This window comes from Siniperca chuatsi, linkage group LG24 (assembly GCF_020085105.1).
Source record: "Siniperca chuatsi isolate FFG_IHB_CAS linkage group LG24, ASM2008510v1, whole genome shotgun sequence".
Classification (NCBI taxonomy): Eukaryota; Metazoa; Chordata; class Actinopteri; order Centrarchiformes; family Sinipercidae; genus Siniperca; species Siniperca chuatsi.
The window spans coordinates 14,297,693-14,319,304 of record NC_058065.1 but is presented as its reverse complement, the minus strand read 5'-3'; the positions used below and the strand labels follow the sequence as shown (position 1 = coordinate 14,319,304).

The following is a 21,612-nucleotide window of genomic DNA, read 5'->3' as shown; positions in this document are numbered from 1 at the left end:
GCGGTTTAATATTGGCCTGTAATTGTTCATTAGTGAGTTCTCTAGATTGTTAAGAAAGGCTTAATAAGTGCAGTTTTTAGGGCCTGTGAAGAGAAGAGTAGGTTATTTGCTGAAGATCTGATGCCATGCGATTAACAACTAGTACACAGAATATCAGCAGCAGGAGGAAGGTTGCAGATGTAGCACAATTTCCTTCAAGATTTCATTGTTGATAGGATCAAATTGTGTCTTATTTTAGAAGCGTCACTTTGTATTAAAACAATGACATTTTAAGACCAACCTGAAAGTATCCCAGCAAGAATACAGCTGCTCCAATTCCAACATAATAGAAGGCAAATTTGGTCATTTCATATTCAATGTCGAGAAGCCTGAAAGACAACACAAATACAGTAAATAAATCATATATGAGGACTATAGAACCACATAGACACTATAACACAGATCTTACACTATATTTGATTCAGATTCATTTTATATTGTCCACTATAGAGGAAATTTGTTGTCACAGTCTGTACAAAAGTAACATTCAAAACAAGGTATAAACAAACAAGAAACATTACATCTACACAAGTGTATTACAGTGTGCCAAGGGTATTTAAAGCACGTATAGCTGAGGGCACAAACACCTCCCAAAGCCGACTGGTTGTCTGTGTCTGTCAGAGGGGAGGAGGGTGAAGCATGGGTTTCACATCAAGCATTTGATGTAGAAAAAAAGCCCGTCTCATGCATTTCTCACAACTCACTTACCCACACGACCTGCCCTTCAGCGGTGGGAGCGTCTCCCATGTTGAATTGCTCACGAAGCTCCAGTCTGACTGGTTCAGCGGTGTGATCAGGCCGTGCCCTGCAGTGTAGTTCTTCTTCCACTGGATAGTGTTGTTCACACACTCCTTCCTGTCATCTCTCAGCTCGTTGAGCTCCATGTCGTACTCGATGAAGGTGTCGGTGAGCAGGCCAAACACCAGCAGCATGAGGGGCTGGGCCGAGCCGTGCAGCACCGCGCACACACTACCCATCACCATCATCAGCACCTCGTTGCATGTGGAAAACCGGAACTGGACAGGCATAAAAGCACAAAACATACACTTGCATTAGGTGGACAAATCTCAAGTAGAGATGAAGGAAGAGGGCAAATGTTACATAGTGAAGAATGAAAACTGGGAGGGTGTTTTACCAGCTGAAAGAAGCCGACCCTTATCGCTGGTTGCTCCGCATTTCCTGGACCTCTGTTTGGAATAGAAGGCCAATCAGTTTTTATATGACGTGAATGTGTCTGGGGTCTCTATTGCTATCTTTTACTCACTTCTCATCGTCCTTGGAAGTTGTCATGGTCCTGCATGGAAATAAACAGAACACACTGTGAGCTGCTACACATATCCTCTAGGTAACACTTTGTAATAAGGGTACAAAACACATGCTTAAGAAATGCATGAATGAGTGCAGGATGTATCATGAATTCCTGCTGCTCAGGATTAGTCACTATGACTAAGACTAAGTCACTATGAGTTTATGTCATTAGTTAATGCGTAATGGATCATCAATTATCTGTTGTTAAGTCACAGTTACTTTATACTTTATACGTATACTTTTAATTTAATTGATGATCCATTAAGTACAGTGGCCCTGAGAGCTCAATGCTAATGAAAAGACATGCTAATAGACAAATCAGAAGCAGATGAAGAAAAGACCTTCAGCAATTTGACGAAACATGTGCAGCATTTAGGGAGGAAAAAAAAAAGCAAACACACCAAATCCAAAAAAATGCAACCAAACACAGAAACACAACCAAATACAGCGTTTCCATATTTGATTGTTTTCTTAAGTTGCAGTGTGTTAGGCTCTAAAGGCCACCATAAGTAATAAAGCATTAACTAGTCACATGAACTCATAGGGACTTGATCATGGCCAATTTCGTGATACATCCTGCATCAATTCATGCATTAAATCATCATGACTCATGCATTAGTAATGCATTACTTAAGCACATGTTTTGTACCCTTATTGTAAAGTGTTACCTATTCTCTGATATAGCAGTGCTGTTGAAGACTGAATAGAACTGGAAATATGTCTTTGGTCTCACCTGAGACATAATAAACACATCTACATAGGCCTGCCTACATACGCACTTATATACATACATACAAGTACACATGGTCAAGGTGATTGACCGCTCTCTTTCAGAGAAACAATATCCAAGATTATCTTCAAAAAATACATAATAGTATCACATAAAATACTCCAAAGAATACTATACTTACATATAGGAGCCAGCTGGTTCTGCAACACATGAAAAGAATAGGCATTCATTTACAGCTGTAGCTGAAACTCGTAGCCTTAATTTTTTTATTCAAACAGAATAAAATAACATATCTCCATATTATTAGATCATATGTGGAGCATTTTTGTTTAATAAAGCATCTTCACTGTCTAGAAAATTAAATGTAAAAAATGCATTACCGTCATCTGAAAACTCATAGCTGTGGTTTTCCTGTCCCAGTTTTTTAATGCTTTGCAATTTCACTGATCCAGTCGGCATGTTGACTCATCTAGCAAAAGCAAAAAGAGAGCCCATTTCAGATGTCTAAAACCAGATAATTGGTGTGAGAGTACCTTTCTTAATTTTTTTTTAGCAGTCATCCACTTTTGACAAAAAATTAAAAAAAAGCTTTTGATTATGACATTTAAGTCATGAGATGTTATGAGTCCACTTAAAAATGAGAAACTTACCTGCACGTCTTTCTTAACCTTGATTGAAACTAATCATGGGTTCTAACAAAAGGAGTCAAGTCAAAGCAGCAACAGCAGCTATGTCCCCCAGCTAGATGTAGTTGTGGCAGCTTGTCACTTGGGTATGGGGTGACACGTTGTGTACCTTGGCAGAGAGTCACGTGCTCTTACTGAACAGAACTACGCTAGGTTGGAACTCAGGGTCAGAGTGTTTTGTTTGAGGGTAAGTGTCCTGTCGGTTTATGCTGCTGAAAAGGCCAGTGACCTAGCCAGGCAAACATTTTACCGGGCGGAGGCCCTGCACTGTTTCTGCATCATTACAAGTAGAACGTGATGTGATGTTTTCACACAGGTGATAGCTTTAAATGAGCATTATGTAATCCCTTTGACAAAGAGGAGATTCAATATTCTTTAGATGTGAAATTAATTAGTTTATGAATCATATGCTAATGTACTTCTACAGAAAAAGAAAACCTTATGTAAGGCTTTAAACATGAAAATCTTGTCCAGTAGTTTGTTTACTTGGTGTAGACACCAATACTATAGTTCCTCTAAAACTGCACACTGGATTATTACGCTAGCTTGCCTGTCAGCCAGGCGGATAATACTAATAAACTGGAAGCAGCATAAACCAAACTGTTTCAACAATGACAGTTGGTTGACGGAGTGTTTGAGCAGTAGAAAGGGCTTACTTCTCCAAGACTTCATAAGGTCCTGATTAGTGCAGGGATTAATAGGATTTAAGTGAAGAATCAATTACTTCAATAGCTAGTGTAATCTGAGAGCTGTTCTTTTATAAACAAGGTTTGTGACAATGGTTCTACCCGCAATGGAGGCACTTTGCAGATCACTTGATTTAATATATCCACTTACAATTGGGATTACTATAAAGGGTTTTAACGGAATTACAAAAGGAATCTCCAAAGCCAGACATCCCAATTGAATGATAATGAAAATTATGCTCAATATTGTCAAAAGCCTTGAAAAAGTCTTAAAAAATATATTTTCTGAAATCATTCTTCTAGCAAGTATCAGGGCCAAAATTTTATAGTCATTATTTAATAGACAAATTGGACACCAGTTGTCAATATAAAGAAAATCTTTAGAAGTGTGTGTGGTTTTGTTTGATTTAGTAAAACAGTGTTGTGATTGGTACTCTTCTTTTTGGCTAATGTATTATTATTTTTTTTTTAAATAGTCATAATAGGGATGCTTAAGTGGGGTTAATTTTTTCTTTTACCTCAAAAAAAGTAAAACTTATGTACAATGAATCTATGATCACACTGCAACACTGTATCTGAACATGTTCTGAGACCAGAGCGCTGTATACAAAATGGCCCTGTAGCTTAATCCGTTAGCTAATTGTGCTGTCTTTAACATTCTCTTAAAACATGTAACTTTTAAAAGAAGAAATAACACATTTTCCTTCTTACAAATGACATGTCTATTTTTTAAGCAATAAAACAGCCCCTCAATTCAGTACACTCAAAGGTTTTGCTGCTATAGGCTTACGTGGCTAATGCTAGCTAATGTTAGCAAACTTTAGCTAGTGTTTCTATAAAAACAGACATTACTTACTCAATTTGCTGACTTAATGACTTTTACCTACTTTTGCCACTGTTATATTATGTTTGCACATTTAACAATATCCCATAATCGTCACACTGTTCAGCAAGTTATATAGGCGCTTTAAAGCTAGTTTTACTATACACGTGAGCATGAGTTGAGAACGTAGATGTTGCGGCAGGTTGACGTTTAAACATTCTGCACTAGAGGTGATTGCCCTCTTCCAGCTCCTTGGTTAGCTGCATGTTGTACATACTTCTGTCGTCTTTTTTCACCTCAAATGCAACAACTAGGGGAATGCCTATTATTTTCATACTACTGAGCAAAATACTGCGAGTTTCAAATACACACACACACACAAAACACACAAAATGGGCAAAGTGAAGGTTGATTGTTAATTCCCTGTAAACTAAAGAACTAATTAAAATGTCAGCTGATCTTTTGTTGCACCTTATTAACCCTACATTACCATCTAGTGTTTTCTGCTGAAGGTTTGTTTATATCATTAAAGTTTGAAAAAACAGGAGTACAACAGGCCTATATTTAATCATTTGAGGCTCACACAAAATGCTTAATTTTCATCTATAAATCAATTATGTATGAGAATATACGCCTTGTGATTTATATCGTCATAAAAATGACTGATAGGGCCTGCATGCTTACACATGAAAACAACTGATTGCTCACTGGTGGTGATGTACTGTCGGTCATTCACTGCTGCCTTCACATACTGTTAGGAAACTACAAAGAGGAATATTATGAACAAGATGCAAAGTCTGAGAGGAGGAGGAGGATGTGATAAGATGTCAACAACTTGAATTTGTTATTTACTGTACGCAGAACCCTCATCTTATCCATCATCTGAGTGTTCGTCATCATCTGAAAAGTCCAGGGTCAAGTTAATAATAACTTTATTCAAGTTGGTGACAGGGAGAAAAGAAGAAATTACAAACTGTAATAGTAAAAACACACATTTTTAAAACAGCTTCTTGGTGATTTTGAAATCTGAATTTTTATTGTTTTAGCTTGTTTTTCGGTTTGTATTTTTGTAACTTGCATTTTTGCACATTGTAACTGTGTTTTCAAAAAGTGCCATATAAATAAAGTTTATTTATGCATGCATAAATATTGTGTAAAGTCAACCTAAAGGGAACTGTGCTGACTCCAGTACAATTAGAAATATTGAAACTATAAACTGAATGCACACAAACAATCCAAAATAGCGTTAAAGTAGAACTTTAAAGGTCCATGAGTTACTGAGACATTAAGAGGTTGGAAAGCTGCATTAACAACTGAGTGTAAATTGCGTGTAGGCCTGTTTTGTTACTTTATTTTGTTTAGCAGCACTGTGTAAATAACAAGTATGTTGTATTTTTCTATGATCTATTTTCTACTAAAACATCAAATGCAGGCCGGAAGCATTTACATGTGCAATCATTTGTAATTGCAACTTTATAATTGGAAAGAGAATTGTTCAAGGAGTGCTTGAAGGCAGCATCTGGAAAACAGGAAATGAATTGCCAAACAACACTGCTGCCACCTTGTGGTAAAAATGTAAAGAAAGGCTTAGATGGCCCTTGGCACACACTGAAATATAAAGTTAGCTGTGGGAACAGTTGTGTTGACTGTAAAGAAATACACTGTATTTCTGATGTGTTGTGCAGTTATTTCACACACAACCAAGAAACAGGGCGCATTAACTATAACCGTCTGGTAGACAGAGGGCCCATCCTGTGCAGGGACTATATGCCTTCTGTGGGAATTATTTGGGTATTTTCACACCCTGTTGTGTTTAACAGAGGCAGGATGTGTAATGATGGATGTGCATAAGCATAGAAAGGGAATAGAAAGAGCAAGCTGCAGCACGACATTGTGTATCTGAAGTAAAAAAGTTTAAATATATGCAAGATCAAACAAACCTTTTACATATTTACATGTAGCAACTTCTTAATCCAGAGAGAAAGAGTGAGAGACCTAGTAATAAGGCTGCTCTGTATTCCTTAACAATTCATTACATGTTTGCTAACTAGCTAAAAAGTTAGTTAGCCTAACACGGACCCCCTTTACACCTTGCATTAAAATGCGTCTCGTCACAGATTGTCTCTAGATATGATTTTAACCTGATTATATTTACACCTGCTATTAATATGAGTTTTATGCAGCTGTAATAGCTCCGCCGGAAAGTGAAACTTAACTTCCACCTGGCATCGTTTCCTTGCGCTAACTTTCTTCATAATACTCCTTTCTGTTATTTTAGTAGTTTATATTGAGTTAAAGTCAACAGTGCTCAGTTGAGTTGAGTCTGTCCCTTAACTTTCTTTGGTCAATCCATCTCAAACAGGCAGCCATTTTAAAAGTTAAACCTAAACCTAAAAGTGTAAGTTTAAAGTTTTGGTGCAACAGAATTAAATTAAATGAGAGGTTCAAATTTAATCTTTCTTAACTTAAAGCTTGTTTTAAAGTTTGGTGCAACATAATTTAAAGTTAAACCATGATTTAATCGGGTTTAAAACTAATCCTTGTTGGTGCAACAACAGAGTGACAGATATCATGTTGGTGAGGCCTATATTTTGCCATGTCATGTGCCTCTAAAGTTGCTTTTTTCCACCATACCCAAATTAAAGTTTAGCTCAGTTACATTTTAATCTGAATGATTACACGGAACCACGGACTAGGCTATTCATCTACACAACAAGCACTGAAAGTTTATCTTGGTGATCAGCCAATAGTGTCTATAACGCACAAAATAACGTTTGGAGATAACCTGACCTCAGGCAGCAAGAGGTAAAACAAGGACTGGATACTGAATGTAAGTTATACCAAACCAAGGCAACAACTTTATATTGAAAACATTTATTACTAACACTACCAACAAAGAAATGCACAACAATGACTCAATACAACGCTGACTACACATACAGTGGCGCTGCAGTGAAGGAACATGAATGCAGAAACAGAGTTTGCAGAAGATGAATAAACCAAACGAGAGTAGTGACTGTCAAATTAGTCAGCTGTAATTCTGAGTTCAACCTGGTTAGCAGAGAACAAGTGTGTCTGTGACGCCAGGTGATGTCAGGAGAGGACGGTGTTGCAGCCGCAGGGTTTAAGATTAATTGAAGACTGAAGTCTGTTTGGCAATGAAAAGATGGAATTGGACACCTTGCACAGGTAACAAAAAAACCCCTGTTGCATTCCAGTGAGGGTCTTTTAAAGAAAAAGTTTGGCAAGGAAGTCCAGAGAAGCATCTGACCAATCAGTGGAAAAATCACTGGTAAACTTCAAGTGTGTTAATGATTAGTTAAATTGAAGTATACTATTTTGGAACAACAAATTTTGTATATATATATATTTGTATATACTGTATATATTTTAGGTGTAATAAAATTGTAGAAAAGCACAAGTTGAAGTGTATTTAGTGTACTTTAATGTGCTCTAGTGGAACAACTTCAAGTATATTTTGTACACTTTATATGGCTGTGTATGTACTAATAATATACATGCTTGATTAGTGAAATTAAAGTGTCCCTTATTTGTGTTATAAGTACATTAAAAATGTATGCGAGTGTCTATATATATATATATATATATATATATATAGATAGATAGATAGATAGATAGATAGATAGATGCCCCGAGTGCTCCGATGACCACTGGCACCACTGTCACCTTCACCTTCCAGGCCTTCTCCAGCTCTTCTCTGAACCCTTGGTATTTCTCATGTTCCTTTTTCCTGATGTTGCCATCACTCAAGCTCCCAGGCCTCTGGTAGAGGACCCGAGCTCGAAGGATGAGACCACCCGCGGAGGGTGAAGGACGAAGTTGTTTTTATATATATACATGTATTCACATTTTCAATAGTACACTGCAAATATACTAACAAAGAATTATACTGTCTGCAAATATATTAAAAGTTTACTAACATAATGCTGTTAACAATTTTCACAATACAGTTTTTAACACACTTTAAAATAACTGAACTATAGTAAACTTTCTGTAAATATATTATAGGAAAAATAAACTTCACTAATGATTTATGAGACAGAACGTTTTTAATTCAACTTCACATGGTTCTTGTATTACTAAAGAAAACAAACATAAGTAAGTTTATCATTAAAAGAATACTGAGGACCCCCCCTCGTCTAGACTGTGCAAGGACATGGGCAAAACAGGTCACGTGAGATCGGTTCAACCGAAGGAAGGCCTGAGTGACAACGTTACATTGGAGACAACAGGTGAAGTATAATTATGGCACTAGTGAAGTACATTTGTGATTAGGTGACAATTATGTGATACTGTTTTCCACACAGTTGCGTGTAAGGTCTACAACCTGTGGTCGACTGGTTTAAAGAATTAAGGGGGACAAACTACCTTAACAGCTAACAATAAGTAACATGCATAAAAGAGGATGGTAGATTAACATAGGGAATGGGTTCTGTCTCATTCTTTTCAATTCAAGACCTGTTTATGTAGCACTTTGTAGTGTTTGAAACACACCACAGTGTTTGCTGTTGTAAACAATGTAGGCAACTGCTCAGGAAAAGAGTATGAATTACACCGTGAACACATTGTGGAGATTCATCCTCAGAACTGGTGTGGTGATCTTGTGTGGCTAGGGCCCTCTTCTGAGACAGGGAAGTCTTTAGGTTTTGTAACACCTGGTCCCTGGCTGCCACTTTAATCTTGGTTTGCTTTGCCTGCCAAAAATGTGTATAAGGTAAAAACAAAGATAAAGGATTTATAAAAAATATGTTCACAATGTCAAATTCTCATTGGCATACTGAGCTTAATTAAATCCAGGATAAATTTATACTAGAGAAAACACTATTAAATCATTTCATCAGGACCACAGACGATGGAAGTAGGGGTGCGGCAGCAGTGGCGAAAGACAGCCTCCATGCAGTTGCGAATGACATGAAGTTGAATGATTGTAATCATTATAAAATTTGTAAAATACTTATGCCTACTACTGAAACTCTACTCTACTACTGTCTCCTTGCAGCTATCATGCAACTCAGTTTTAGATGCTTCTGCATACAGTGGTGGAAAGTAACTAAGTAGGTACATTTACTAAAGTACCGTACAGTTTTGAGGTACTTGTACTTTACTTGACTATTTCCATTTTATTCTACTTTCTACTTCCACTCCACTATATTTCAGAGGGAAATATTGTACTTTCTACTCCACTACATTTAGTTACTAGTTACTTTTAAGATGAATATTTTACACAATGGATAATTAAACAACTTTTAAAATAAAGCACATGTTAATGATTAAACCAGTGGTTTCCAACCTTGTTGGATTCTGATGTCTTACAAATCTGAACCAGAAATCTCCTGTTGAATATTTTCTACTTGTGCGAATATGCGATTGACGCGTCTTTGCATTAACTTTATATGTAATCGCTCTGAGCAAAAAATGCAATTTGCGTTTGGTACGAACACACCTTCAGAACTAAAATACCAGGCATGCCAGGGCTTCAGCTCCTCTGCCATTAGGGAGACCTGGGTAATCTCAAACGTGGTCCCCCAGGGCCATTAGCAGTGAGTTGTTAATCCTGTCCCGTCTTCTGCATCCTCTAAGAGGGCTTTGATTGTCTTGAATGTAAACACCAGTCTTGGTTTAGTATCTGGTCAAAGCGGCTTAATGGTCTTACAACTAATTTACAGCTGTGAGAAAGGAAGTGCAATCCTTGATTTGGAATCCGTACTTTGTATCAAATTAGACCGAAACTAGAAATGATATGTTCTTTATTAAAAAGTAAACAAACACAGAAAAACCTTAATCAGACACCATACATCTAAATTATGCTATAATTAGAAAACGCTTATAATGCCGTATTAGAACCAAAATATACTATACTTAGACACTGTTATACCAAAGTATACTCTAATTAGAAACCAAGTAGGAGATCCTAATATACAATTAGACACAATTTTACAAGACCATAGTCTCTGCATTTTGTAAATACTCAACCATGTTGGTCTCCACCTGTTAATTACACATCAGTTACTTAGTGTTACAGTTTGGTTTTCTCATTTATAGGTTTGGTTTTACGTTTACAGTTTAATATTCTCATTTGTGGCTTTCGTTTTACATTCACGGTTTGTTATTTCTTGCTTTCAAACATTCTGGCCCTAAATTACCTTATGCTTGATAACTATTATCAAGCATATCAAGCTGTGCAAACGTCCACCCTTATTAAAGTAGAAAAGCTAAAGCAAAACTTACAGGTTGCAAGTCAGTAAATGACCTCTTGTAGATGAATGGGGGAAGCAGAGTTGGCAGGGCCTTCAAAGCTCTCACACTGTTAGCAACTAAACAATTTGAGCATAACACATAGTGTTGCATTAACATTAAAACAGTATGCTATATTCAGACACCATCTCCACATTTAAGAGTAGGCTTAAGGCTTTCCTCTTGATAAAGCTTACAGTTGGGGCACCATCCCTTAGTTATGCTGCTATAGGCCTAGACTGCTGGGAGACTTCCCATGATGCACCTCTCTCCTCCTCTTTTTATCCCATTACTGCATGTTACTAACTCGACATCTTCTCTCTCCCGTAGTTTTGTGCTTTCTCGTTTCTCTCCTCTCTCCTTCTGTCGCTTCCAGCAGGTACTTCTGCTCCTATTATTATTACTATCATTATTATTCCTATCACTATCATTCACATTATTATTACTTTATTAATATTAATATTACCACCACCATTACATCATTAGTATTTAATAATGTGTCAACTAGTGTTGTAGCAGCAATGCAAGATCAGTTATTGTGATTGGCTAAAATATTACTGGGCTGGACCCTATGACGCTCCACCCTTATCTGGCCCATGTTTGCTGACTCCACCTTACTCTCAGTATATAACTTTGCTAACCAGACGTCCAAGAAGACTTCTGCACACCAGGTATGAGAGTTGCTGTTATTAACTCTAATCTTGTTAACGCGATTAGCGAGATAACTTAAATAGCTAGATGAGGAGAAAACTTCCAGGGATTGTTTAATAGGGGGGGTTCATAATTTCACACGCTATTCATAGGCTAATTACCTCTGTCTCTATTACATTTGGTATCATCTGTTATAGATAGGAAATGTGCGACAGAGAAGAACAGTGAATTGATTTGCCGTTTTTATTTATTAAGCTAGTTATTAAGTTTTTATTACCATTTTTCTACACAAAAACTTATCCGGCTATAAAATGACCTACAGTAGGCTACACACAGATCATGCAGCTTATAACTAAGCAATATAAAGGCGTAGGGAGGGCAAACTAAGCTTTTCAATCCGTTACTCGGGTGAAGAAACCCCGGGTTAGTGAACTGGAGCCCGTCCCCGTTTCCTCCGGTTCCTACTGGTAGGTTAAAGCGGAAGAAAGCCAGACCATGGGGGGCAAGGGAGTAGGGAATTTTAGAGGAAAGGACGAATAGATTATACTCTAGCACAAGTATGTTTGTAAATACTGGGTACCTGCGGGGTACAGTGGTGGTAAACAGAGCTGACCTGTTGAAACAGGGACATGCTGTGGTGCGCTATAGGACTAACGTCTTTCTCAACTGTCATGCGTTACCAAAACGGAATGGAGCTAATGGATGAAGGCAAGCTACACCCACACTCCAGGGATTTATTAAACCTCTGTCTTCTACTTCATTGTATGATCTGGAGCAGGGAATACAATTAGCACCTGCCAAATACAGGCTGCTAAATATTGTACAAATGTCAGGACACCTGCCGCCAATGCAGATATGTTTTTATTATGTTAATAAATATCATTTTTAAAGCAATTCTTAAGTATAGTCCGGGATTAAGGTTATGATATATTCCATATTTCTACTGTCGGAAGCCTACCACTGACTCAGTGTTGGCAATTCAAGTGTTCCACATACATTTCATAAGTGGCAGACAACAAACTGTATCTAAAACTGTAATTGTTAATCAGTGGTTCACCCCTTTATCACCCCCCCCCCCCCCCAAAAAAAACCCCTCTAACTTAGTTTATATTATCCCTCAAGACCAGATCTCAATAAAAACAGGTTTTTGATCTGTAGATGTAAATTTCAGGTTTACCAATTCCAAAGTTGAGCCTTTCTGGCATCCGTGCTTAAGATTCTCCAGAAATACTGGGATTGTGCTGTAAAGATGTACAGCAGATATCAGCGGAAGACACATAATTCTAGACAGGTTGTTAAAATGGAAGAGCACCTCACTAGGAAGGATTCACACACAGTGAAAAATCTACTTGTGTTTTTTCCCATCAACAGTCAGATGCATCATTTGTCAAACCCTCTCTGTGGTTCCTCCTACAGTACAGTATATCCTCTAAGCTGTGGTAGAGTAGGAGTATAGAGTAGCATAATAAAGGAAGCGCCTTCAGTAGTCGGAAAAAGACGAGAAAGGCGCTATATAAGTACAGTCCATTTACCATAACGTGGAAATACTAAAGTAAAGTACAAGTACCTCAAAACAGAAGTGCAGTACTCGACACCTTCTCTCTCCCGTAGTTTTGTGCTTTCTCGTTTCTCTCCTTCTGTCGCTTTCAGCAGGTATTTCTACCTCCGGAGCTGCAGAGCCTGTGTTCCTGCTCAACAACTGCTCCTATTATTATTCCTATCGTTATTAGTCCTATCACTGTCATTCCTATCATTATGCCCGCCCCCCAGCCCCTCCCTTTCTCTCACTGCTACATGGTGAGCTACAGTAGGTCAAATGATTGTATCGCTGCATACTGGCATACTCAGCTCAGTGTGGCTCAACATCTGTGGTGAGTAGAAATAACAGTTTTCACTCTTCGTTCATACAGACATGTACCTGTACCTCCTGGGGCTGGTGGTTTTCTACTACCTGTACCGCTGGGTCAGGGAGCTACCCAGGGTCCCTGACAAGGGCAGCAAGTATGTGTATATCACAGGCTGCGACACTGGCTTTGGCAACCTCCTGACCCGCCATCTGGACAAGCAGGGGTTCAGAGTGATCGCCGCGTGTTTCACCGAGAAGGGAGAAGAGGATCTGAAGAAGTCCTGCTCGAGCAACCTGATCACAGCACACCTAGATGTTAGATCTAAGGACAGTGTTGCCAAAGTTGCAGCGATGATCAAGGACAAAGTCGGGGAGCTCGGTGAGTGTGGAGTGTTAGCTCTCTCTTTTTGTTGGACCCGACTGAAATATCTCAGCAACTATTGGATTGATTGACATTTTGTACAAACAGTCCCATGTCCCTCTTCTCTTGCCTCATCTGTCCTATCAGCTCTCCCCTCACCTGACTCCTTCTCACTCATGCCTCCCGACTCTGCTACAGACACTCTCCTCTCTGCTTTGTCCTCTTCCCTGGACTCCTTCTGTCCTCTCACCTCTCGCCAGGCTCGCCCGACCCCTCCAGCTCTGTGGATGTCTGCATCAGTCTCTAATGCAGCGTTGCACTCAGCTCTTTAATTGGGTACAAAGTGCAACTCTGCTAGTTGTGAAAGGGTGAAATTTAATTTAAAACTGCTAAAAATGTACTTTATTGACTGGATGACCTCTGTGTGATCCTCCTAGGCTTGTGGGCTGTAGTGAACAATGCAGGCGTGGCCGTTCCCTCTGGCCCGTGTGATTGGCTGACTGTTGATGACTACAAGCTCATGCTGGACGTGAACCTGAATGGGGTGATCGCAGTGACGCTGAGCGTCCTGCCGCTTATTAAGAAGGCCAGGGGAAGGGTGGTCAATGTGGCCAGCGTGTTTGGGAGGATCAGTGTTACGGGAGGCCCGTACCCTGTCTCAAAGTATGGGGTGGAGGCTTTCAATGACAGCCTCAGGTGAAACATTAACTCACACAATTAGTTATTTGTCAGTATGTCAACAAAAGCACTGATAAACTGAAATTTCTTGCTTAGGTTAAATATGCTGCCTTTTGGTGTCAAAGTCCTCTGCATTGAGCCAGGCTTCTTCAAAACAAATGTGACTGACGTTGCTATCCTGACCAAAAATGTCATGGTTCTGTGGGACAGACTTCCCCAGGAGGACAAAGATGTCTATGGATTGGAATATCTACAAAAGTGTAAGTTTGAATCATCTCTATTTCTTCATTTATGTGTTTGTTTCTAATTCATGTATTTATTTATTCCACTCTTTCCCCCTCCTTAGCGTTAGCAGTATTATCAGACAAAGTTGCCAAGATCAGTGATGGAGATCTGATGAAGGTGGTCAGCTGTATGGAGCACGCTGTATCCGCTGTCCGGCCCCGCACCCGCTACTCGCCAGGCTGGGACGCCAAGCTTTTCTGGCTGCCGCTGTCGTACATGCCAACCTGTGTCACTGATTACATCATACAGAAAGAAGCCATTCCTCTTGCCAAGCAGAAGCAATAAATGGTGCTTTTTTTTGTATCCATGTGTGCACATTATATACAATTCAAACAACAGAGGCTTCCAGTGTAATCTTTCATTCCTGACTAAAACCTTATTCCCATGCACTTTTGTGTAGCCAACAGTTGGAAAGCAATTATGCAGTACTTTGTCTGTCTGTTTGGATACCTTGTATATTTTCAGGAGACTTGCTTTTCTCACAAGCAGATACAGTGTGGGCATTTTCAAGGCCACCTTATCTACAGGCAGATAGGGGTTTGTTCAGACTAATGTTCTTGGCCGTGAAGATAGGCATGTGCAAAAGTTTAAGAAAGTGCAATAAAAAGGCAGCCTGATTAAGACTTGGTTACAAAGTACATGTGGAGCTGGACTATGTTGGTTTCTGTGGTTCTCTTTGTGGAAATCCACCTTGAAATAGAATTTGAATTGTTGCTATGATAGTGATTTCCCTGCACATCTAACCTCTGTTAAACTGCACAATAATAATATAAAGACACAATAATAATATAAAGATTATGATTTTTTTTACAAGAGCAGCAGAGAGACAGACCTGTGATGTGACCTACAACAGTGGTTCCCAACGGTATATGTACTTAGGTCACTTTTTTGAGTAAATTGTACCTGTCAGAGTAGTAGCATACTTTTTACTCTTACTTGAGAAGATTTTCAGAGAACTTTCAGGCTATACTTCGGTTCATTTTAATACATTCGTAGAGAGGCAAGAGGTCAGCTGGTCTCACGTCTACCGCAGACAAGCCTCCACGTGGCTGTTCAGAGCAGAGTAATGGCTGAAGCTCCAGCAGGAGTGTGGCTTACAAATAGCGCTAGCAGCTAAATCACAGACGAAGTAACAGCGTACAGTGCAGCGGGCTCATGTCTGAGGTCAGTACAACAGAGAACCGTGCTGACAGAGAGCTTTAAGTGTCTGCTGTGTTAATGCTAATGCGTTTAATTAACAAATAAATAAATATATACACACAGTACATCATGCTTCAAAGCTAATACTCCTGCTTTCTGCCGTAATGTAGCCTAAATATTCAAGCTAACGGTGTGCATTTAACTAGTTATTCTTGTAGCCTGATGAACAGAGACAAAAAAAAAGTAGAGACCAAATTATGCACACGTTAAAACAAAAAGACAAACTACTTTTATTTCATGTGGACATAAAACGTTTCAACCACAGATAGGTAAACGTGAAGACGCGAACACACCTGTATTTAATAGGCAATTCAGGGTGAAACGTCACAGCATTTTCTCCTAATGAACCTAAATGAGACATCTGATATGAGCCATTTTCAGAAAGATTTGGCCGCTTCTCTAGTCTTATTGTCTTCATGTGATGGAGAGACCTGGATGTGGGGGGCTCACACCTGATCTGTGGCTGTCTGTGATGGGAACTGGGACATCTATACTTTTGTGATCACACTTGAGAGATATAGACTGGGAATATTGTCCTGGTGTATATGTGGCAGGTTATCTAATCAGCAGATGATGACTTGTCATTTCATCACAGATAAATACAGATGTGTGTTCACTATTTTACCCGAAGAAGCCCATCTGTGGCTGAAATAATTCCAGTCATATCAATATCAAATAAAAGACTGGGGGGGAAGAGAGAGAGAGCTGTGCACAAGTGTTTTATTTCATAAGTTACTTGCTACTCAAGTTATTCTTTCAGTAAATACTTTTGTACTGTAACTAGTTATTTTGATGACTACTTTTACTTCTGCTTGAGTACTTGTTTTTGTAAAGTAACAGTACTTTTACTTGAGTACAGTCTTTGGCTCCTCTACCCACCCTGAAATAGTACAGTGTATCTGCTGGGATTGAAAAGTCAGAAGCATTTAATTTAGCTTTCTCAAAAGGTGTCAAAAAGTCTTAAATATTTTCTCTTGGCTGCTGTAAGCAGTAACATTAGTTATGAAATGTTTTGTATCAGATTCTGGGCTGTCTTACTCCTGATTGTTGCGACAGTCGGTTGTGCTTCAGGGGGCAGTTAAATTCTTTTGTGGAGTTTCAGTCAGAATCATCAGACCTGTAGCAACAGGAACACTGTCACTGCTGCTAGCTACAGTAGCTAGGAAGCTCATCCTCTCATAATGAGAGATTTGTGTAAATTTTAAGCACAAACTTCAGTTTTCATTGGTTCAGCCATTTTCTGCCGCTTATCTGGGTCAGTCTTGGTAATGTAATTGATTATATTAATAGGTATTGTTATACTGCTGGGAAGTACTAACAAAAATGGGATATAATTAATAATTGTAGGCTTATTGTCCCTACTGGTTCCCCCCATCACAGTTTGGCTTGGTATAAGCATGAAACCAGTATTAAAATTCCACTGACATTACAAAAGGCCTGAAATCTTACATTTTGTGCACCCCACGGAAATCCCGCAGTAAAAACATTCTATTTCTAATGTTTTGTCACTATTCAACTGTGTTGGTAACAGAAAAGTTTAAACAAACACTCATCCAGTTGTTTGTCCACCGTTTTATTTCAGTTTGTGACAAGCTGCAACACAGTTCAGTAAGCTTAACATGGCTCAAGACTGCCATCTTGTGGTCAGAGTGGATGAGGACAGCCATTTAATGAAATTCCCCAATAGGAACTACTACAACTATTGAAGCCTATAGGAAATATACAGTTGACAAGCTGTTTTATGTAAAGACAGTGTTTTATTCCATCTTTCATTGGAAACATTAAATAGAACTTTCTTTCAAGATGACGAGACAGATACATTTGAATTTTGACATGTTTTACAAACCAAGTGCTCCTAACCACAAGACCCCCTCTCCTTTTGTTTTTCTCCTCTTCTCCACGAAGCAGATTGTTTTGGAGGTTTACGAGTGCTCCTCAGCCAGCTTCTCTGCCTTCTGAACGACTTCCTCGATGGGGCCGACCATGTAGAAGGCCTGCTCGGGCAGAGCATCATACTCGCCTACAGGGAAACAGGTACAAAAGGCAATATTAGTACTACAACTAGAGCTGAAGAAGTTGAGGGGCACAAGCTTAATCTAGAAAAAAAAAAAAAATTTAAATATGCAAAACAAGTCACATCAGTGACACTTACCACCAAGGATGCTCTTGAAGCCCTTGATGGTTTCTTTGAGGGGCACCAGCTTGCCCATATGGCCAGTGAAGACCTCTGCCACCTGGAAGGGCTGGGACAGGAAACGCTGAATCTTGCGGGCACGGGCCACAGTCAGTTTGTCCTCCTCAGACAACTCATCCATACCCAGAATGGCAATAATATCCTGCAGGGATTTGTAGTCCTACAGGAGGAAAGTAAACTAGTTAGCCTGATAAATGTTGTTAATGTCATCAAAAATACAGGTTTCAAAACATAACAAAGTCCCAAACCTGAAGGATTTTCTGCACACCACGGGCAACATCATAGTGCTCAGCTCCGACGATGTTGGGGTCCATGATACGGGAGGTTGAGTCCAGGGGGTCAACAGCGGGGTAGATACCCAGCTCAGCAATGGCACGGGACAACACAGTGGTGGCATCCAAGTGAGCGAAGGTGGTGGCAGGGGCAGGGTCAGTCAAATCGTCAGCAGGCACATAGATGGCCTGGTGGAGAGAATTAAGACTTTATCAATCTTTTATTTTTTTATTTAAAAAGTAAAAATTTTCTTTGGGTTACCATGCATCAAGTGACCCAAAACCCATCATGAAACTTCTAGCAATGTTCCAATTCTCACATTAATTTCATATACTTGATCAACCATCTTTTAAAAGGTCGTTTTAGCAAATACAACAATGGGTGAACGTGCACTGGCACAATGCAGCTCGAGTTATCCTCCTTGAAGTCATGTTTACCTGCACAGATGTGATTGAACCCTTCTTGGTGGTGGTGATTCTCTCCTGCATGGTACCCATGTCTGTGGCCAGAGTGGGCTGGTAACCCACAGCAGAGGGGATACGACCCAGCAGAGCAGACACCTGTAAGATATGATTTTAGTCAGTGTCAAGCATGCCAGTCAACATTTTCAGCCACATTTGAGGTGTAGGTGTGGCTGTACACAGTCCTTAAAAAAAAAAAATATAAGTGTGAATGCATCTGAATTTTAAACTATAAGTAACAACTTTACTACAACCCTATTAACCACTATTACAAATGTATTTTGAGACATATAGGGAAACATTTCCTGCCCCTGTGACTTTGCTATTAACAGACACGATGCAAGTTTTACAGACCTCAGAGCCAGCCTGTGTGAAGCGGAAGATGTTGTCAATGAAGAGCAGCACATCCTGACCCTCCTGGTCACGGAAGTACTCGGCTACAGTCAGTCCAGTCAGAGCCACTCTGGCACGGGCACCTGGGGGCTCGTTCATCTGTCCGTAAACCAGCGCCACCTAGCAGGGCCAACAGTTGAGGTAAGTGTTTGCTACTATTCCATAGTAAATATGCCAGTTTTTCAATATGCCACAATTTAAAGTTTTAATTTCTTGTGGAGGCTTGCCAAAATCCTCACCTTGGAGGTGGTGTCCTTGAGGTTGATGACACCAGACTCAATCATTTCATGGTACAAGTCATTTCCCTCTCGGGTACGCTCTCCTACACCGGCAAACACAGAGTAACCACCATGGGCCTTGGCCACATTGTTGATCAGCTCCATGATCAATACAGTCTTGCCTACACCAGCACCGCCGAACAGACCTGTGACCATGAGAAATATAAGTTTAGCTTTGTGATATTACCAAGTGGCTTCAAAGATTACAGTAAGCTAGTCATCATCAATCCTGCCAGTAGAAACCACAAACACTTATGTTGAGCACATACCAATCTTTCCTCCCTTGGCATAGGGAGCCAGCAGGTCCACCACCTTAATGCCAGTCACCAGAATCTCCTGCTCCACACTCATGTCAGTGAATTCAGGGGCCTCAGCATGGATGGGGGCAGTCCTGAGGACAAAAAAAATAAATAAAAATAATTCGACTTATTTTTCCAAAGAGCAAAACTCTTCTTCTTCCCCTTATCACAGGCAATAGACCTTTAAAGCGCAACATTTGTAGGCCTGTTCATCATGCTAGGTATGGCAAGCTCCTTAACACCTGCTAATCATTGCCACTTGCATTTATTTATTTATTTTTTAATACAAAAGTCACTTTTATATTGTCATTCTGTAAGACATTTGTTTATCGTGTTATTTTCAAAGTGAACTCACTGCTTGGTGGAGATGGGACCCCTCTCGTCGATGGGCTCGCCGATGACATTCATAATCCTGCCCAGGGTCTCGGGACCCACTGGGATTCTGATGGGGGCACCAGTGTCCAGAACTTTCTGTCCACGGACCAGACCTTCAGTACCATCCATAGCAATGGTACGCACTGTGCTCTCCCCTAAAACACATAATAAACATGATTTTCATTTATTGTCTACTGTACAAATGTTTTCTGTCTGCACATATGGGTACAGGACGAAAGGTTACAATCCAAGTTGCTCACCAAGATGCTGTGCCACCTCCAGGACTAGCCTGGACTCACGGCCGGCGACTTCCAGGGCGTTGAGGATGGGAGGAAGGCCCTCATCGAACTGGACGTCGACGACGGCACCGATGACAGCCACAATACGCCCGCTGGCCATTGCGGCAGCGGCGGCAGGTGCGACATAGTCTCTGCCTGTAAGTAATGTCGACAGTGTGTGCAATTAGCTCAATGTCAATATGTGTGCAACAGTCATGACCTTGTTATACCAATGTTATTTCATTTGTCTCCAATAAACCATCCTGCCGGCTGAAAAGCCGCGGATAGAGCAGTCAGACAACTGAGTGTCTGGCACCTCCGTCTCAATGTCAAGGGATTGTGGTCGGCCTAACTACGAATAATAAAAAAAAAAAAACACTTGAAATTATCGGGTGACGCCCTTTAACAAAATAATGGGTGTAATTGTGTTAGATAAAAGTCGATTTTGATCAGTATAAACTAACGAGCAACTTCCCTACATACTACATAACGTTAGCTACGTGGGAAGGCTGACAGATGAATGAAGTGTACTTCGAGCTAACGTTGCTAAGGCTGCTACTGTTGACGACAGACGCAGGTCATTCAATGGCAAGCGAGTTTATAGTTTTTCATAATCTTCATATTTTTTCTATTCTGAATGTAATGCGTTTGTGGGTAAACGTTGCAGACGACTGTCTAACCTTGCTGATCTACCAGCTAGACCTTGCTACAAATCAACTTGTAATGCTAACTTAACGTTAGCAGCCACTGCACACTGTCTCACACCGCCTCATGTCATTACACAAAGGTCATTACTGCTAGCACAAGAAAAACACAACCTAGTCATTTTTTGATGCATGACATCTGTCATTAGGACTATATAAACATACGTGTGCCCATGTAATAATTTGTTAATAGCTCCAACATATTTCAAATTTGACATTTTAACGTTAAGGCCTGCTACGCCACGGCATGTTGCTAGCAATAGCTAACGTTAGCATTGCCCCTGCCCTTCTCTGACAGGCGCGTAAATGCGTCTTTTCTTAATACAATTTCGCTTAAAATCACCAAACATGCAGGACTTACGTGAAAGGACGGCTGGGGATCCAACGAGAGCCTTCAGGGGCTGGACCCCAGGCTTGAGAGCCTGCAGAGCCCCGGTGCAGCAGCGTCCCACAGCTCCTAACATGGTCAAAATGGCTGAAGGTGGAAAGAGACAGAAGAACTTGCGGCTTTATAATGAATGACCGCTGATGCGAACTGCGCGTGCGCGCAACGTAAAAATGCGCATGCGTAGATGTTAAGCGCATCTAGCTGACATTCTGCCCTCCAGAGCTGGCCTAATTGACAGCAAATGTGACTGCTGAAAGACAGTCCAAATAGAAGGTTACATATAATATAAGTTATCATTGAAATCAATCGTTCAATTAATGTAGACCTACATGAGAACAAATGGTTTAGGCATCCTAGTGGTGTCACTGTCCCATTTATACACAGTGTCCCATGTCAAGGGGAGTAAAGTTTTCTGCTGCAC

At 40.0% G+C, this 21,612-nt stretch overlaps 3 protein-coding genes across 5 annotated transcripts in view; 1 reads left to right on the top strand and 2 right to left on the bottom strand.

Moving 5' to 3' along the window:
- Positions 1 to 13,057, bottom strand: part of LOC122872274 (bile salt export pump-like) — a 31,115-nt gene extending 18,058 nt beyond the window's left edge. The window contains exons 1-7 of one of the 2 annotated variants that reach the window (XM_044188268.1): positions 12,746 to 13,057; positions 2,458 to 2,546; positions 2,259 to 2,277; positions 1,304 to 1,333; positions 1,175 to 1,226; positions 748 to 1,055; positions 281 to 368 (exon numbers count right to left, since the gene is read on the bottom strand). In XM_044188268.1, coding sequence (XP_044044203.1) covers positions 281 to 368; positions 748 to 1,055; positions 1,175 to 1,226; positions 1,304 to 1,333; positions 2,259 to 2,277; positions 2,458 to 2,536 — 576 coding nt within the window. In that variant the 5' untranslated portion in view covers positions 2,537 to 2,546; positions 12,746 to 13,057. Of the gene's footprint in view, positions 1 to 280; positions 369 to 747; positions 1,056 to 1,174; positions 1,227 to 1,303; positions 1,334 to 2,258; positions 2,278 to 2,457; positions 2,547 to 2,727; positions 2,881 to 12,745 lie in introns of those variants that run through there. The other variant, XM_044188267.1, reaches the window with a different exon arrangement.
- On the top strand, positions 8,435 to 14,684 carry LOC122872276 (retinol dehydrogenase 7-like). Of its 2 annotated transcripts, none has more exons than XM_044188270.1 (5): positions 8,435 to 8,525; positions 13,089 to 13,403; positions 13,823 to 14,081; positions 14,160 to 14,323; positions 14,410 to 14,684. In XM_044188270.1, the coding sequence occupies exons 1-5, from the start codon at positions 8,450 to 8,452 to the stop codon at positions 14,631 to 14,633; spliced, it is 1,038 nt and encodes a 345-aa protein (XP_044044205.1). In that variant the 5' UTR covers positions 8,435 to 8,449; the 3' UTR covers positions 14,634 to 14,684. The 2 variants fall into 2 exon arrangements, with proteins under 2 accessions (XP_044044205.1, XP_044044206.1); XM_044188271.1 differs by lacking the exon at positions 8,435 to 8,525 and adding an exon at positions 11,083 to 11,198.
- Positions 14,685 to 17,105: 2,421 nt separating this feature from the next.
- On the bottom strand, positions 17,106 to 21,330 carry atp5f1b (ATP synthase F1 subunit beta). Its single transcript, XM_044188269.1, has 10 exons — positions 21,165 to 21,330; positions 20,082 to 20,255; positions 19,802 to 19,976; positions 19,417 to 19,538; positions 19,109 to 19,293; positions 18,831 to 18,989; positions 18,453 to 18,575; positions 17,991 to 18,203; positions 17,701 to 17,902; positions 17,106 to 17,568 (listed from the first exon to the last, which is right to left on the bottom strand). Exons 1-10 carry the CDS (start codon positions 21,265 to 21,267, stop codon positions 17,471 to 17,473), a joined length of 1,554 nt encoding a protein of 517 aa, XP_044044204.1. The 5' UTR covers positions 21,268 to 21,330; the 3' UTR covers positions 17,106 to 17,470.
- Positions 21,331 to 21,612: the final 282 nt, after the last annotated feature.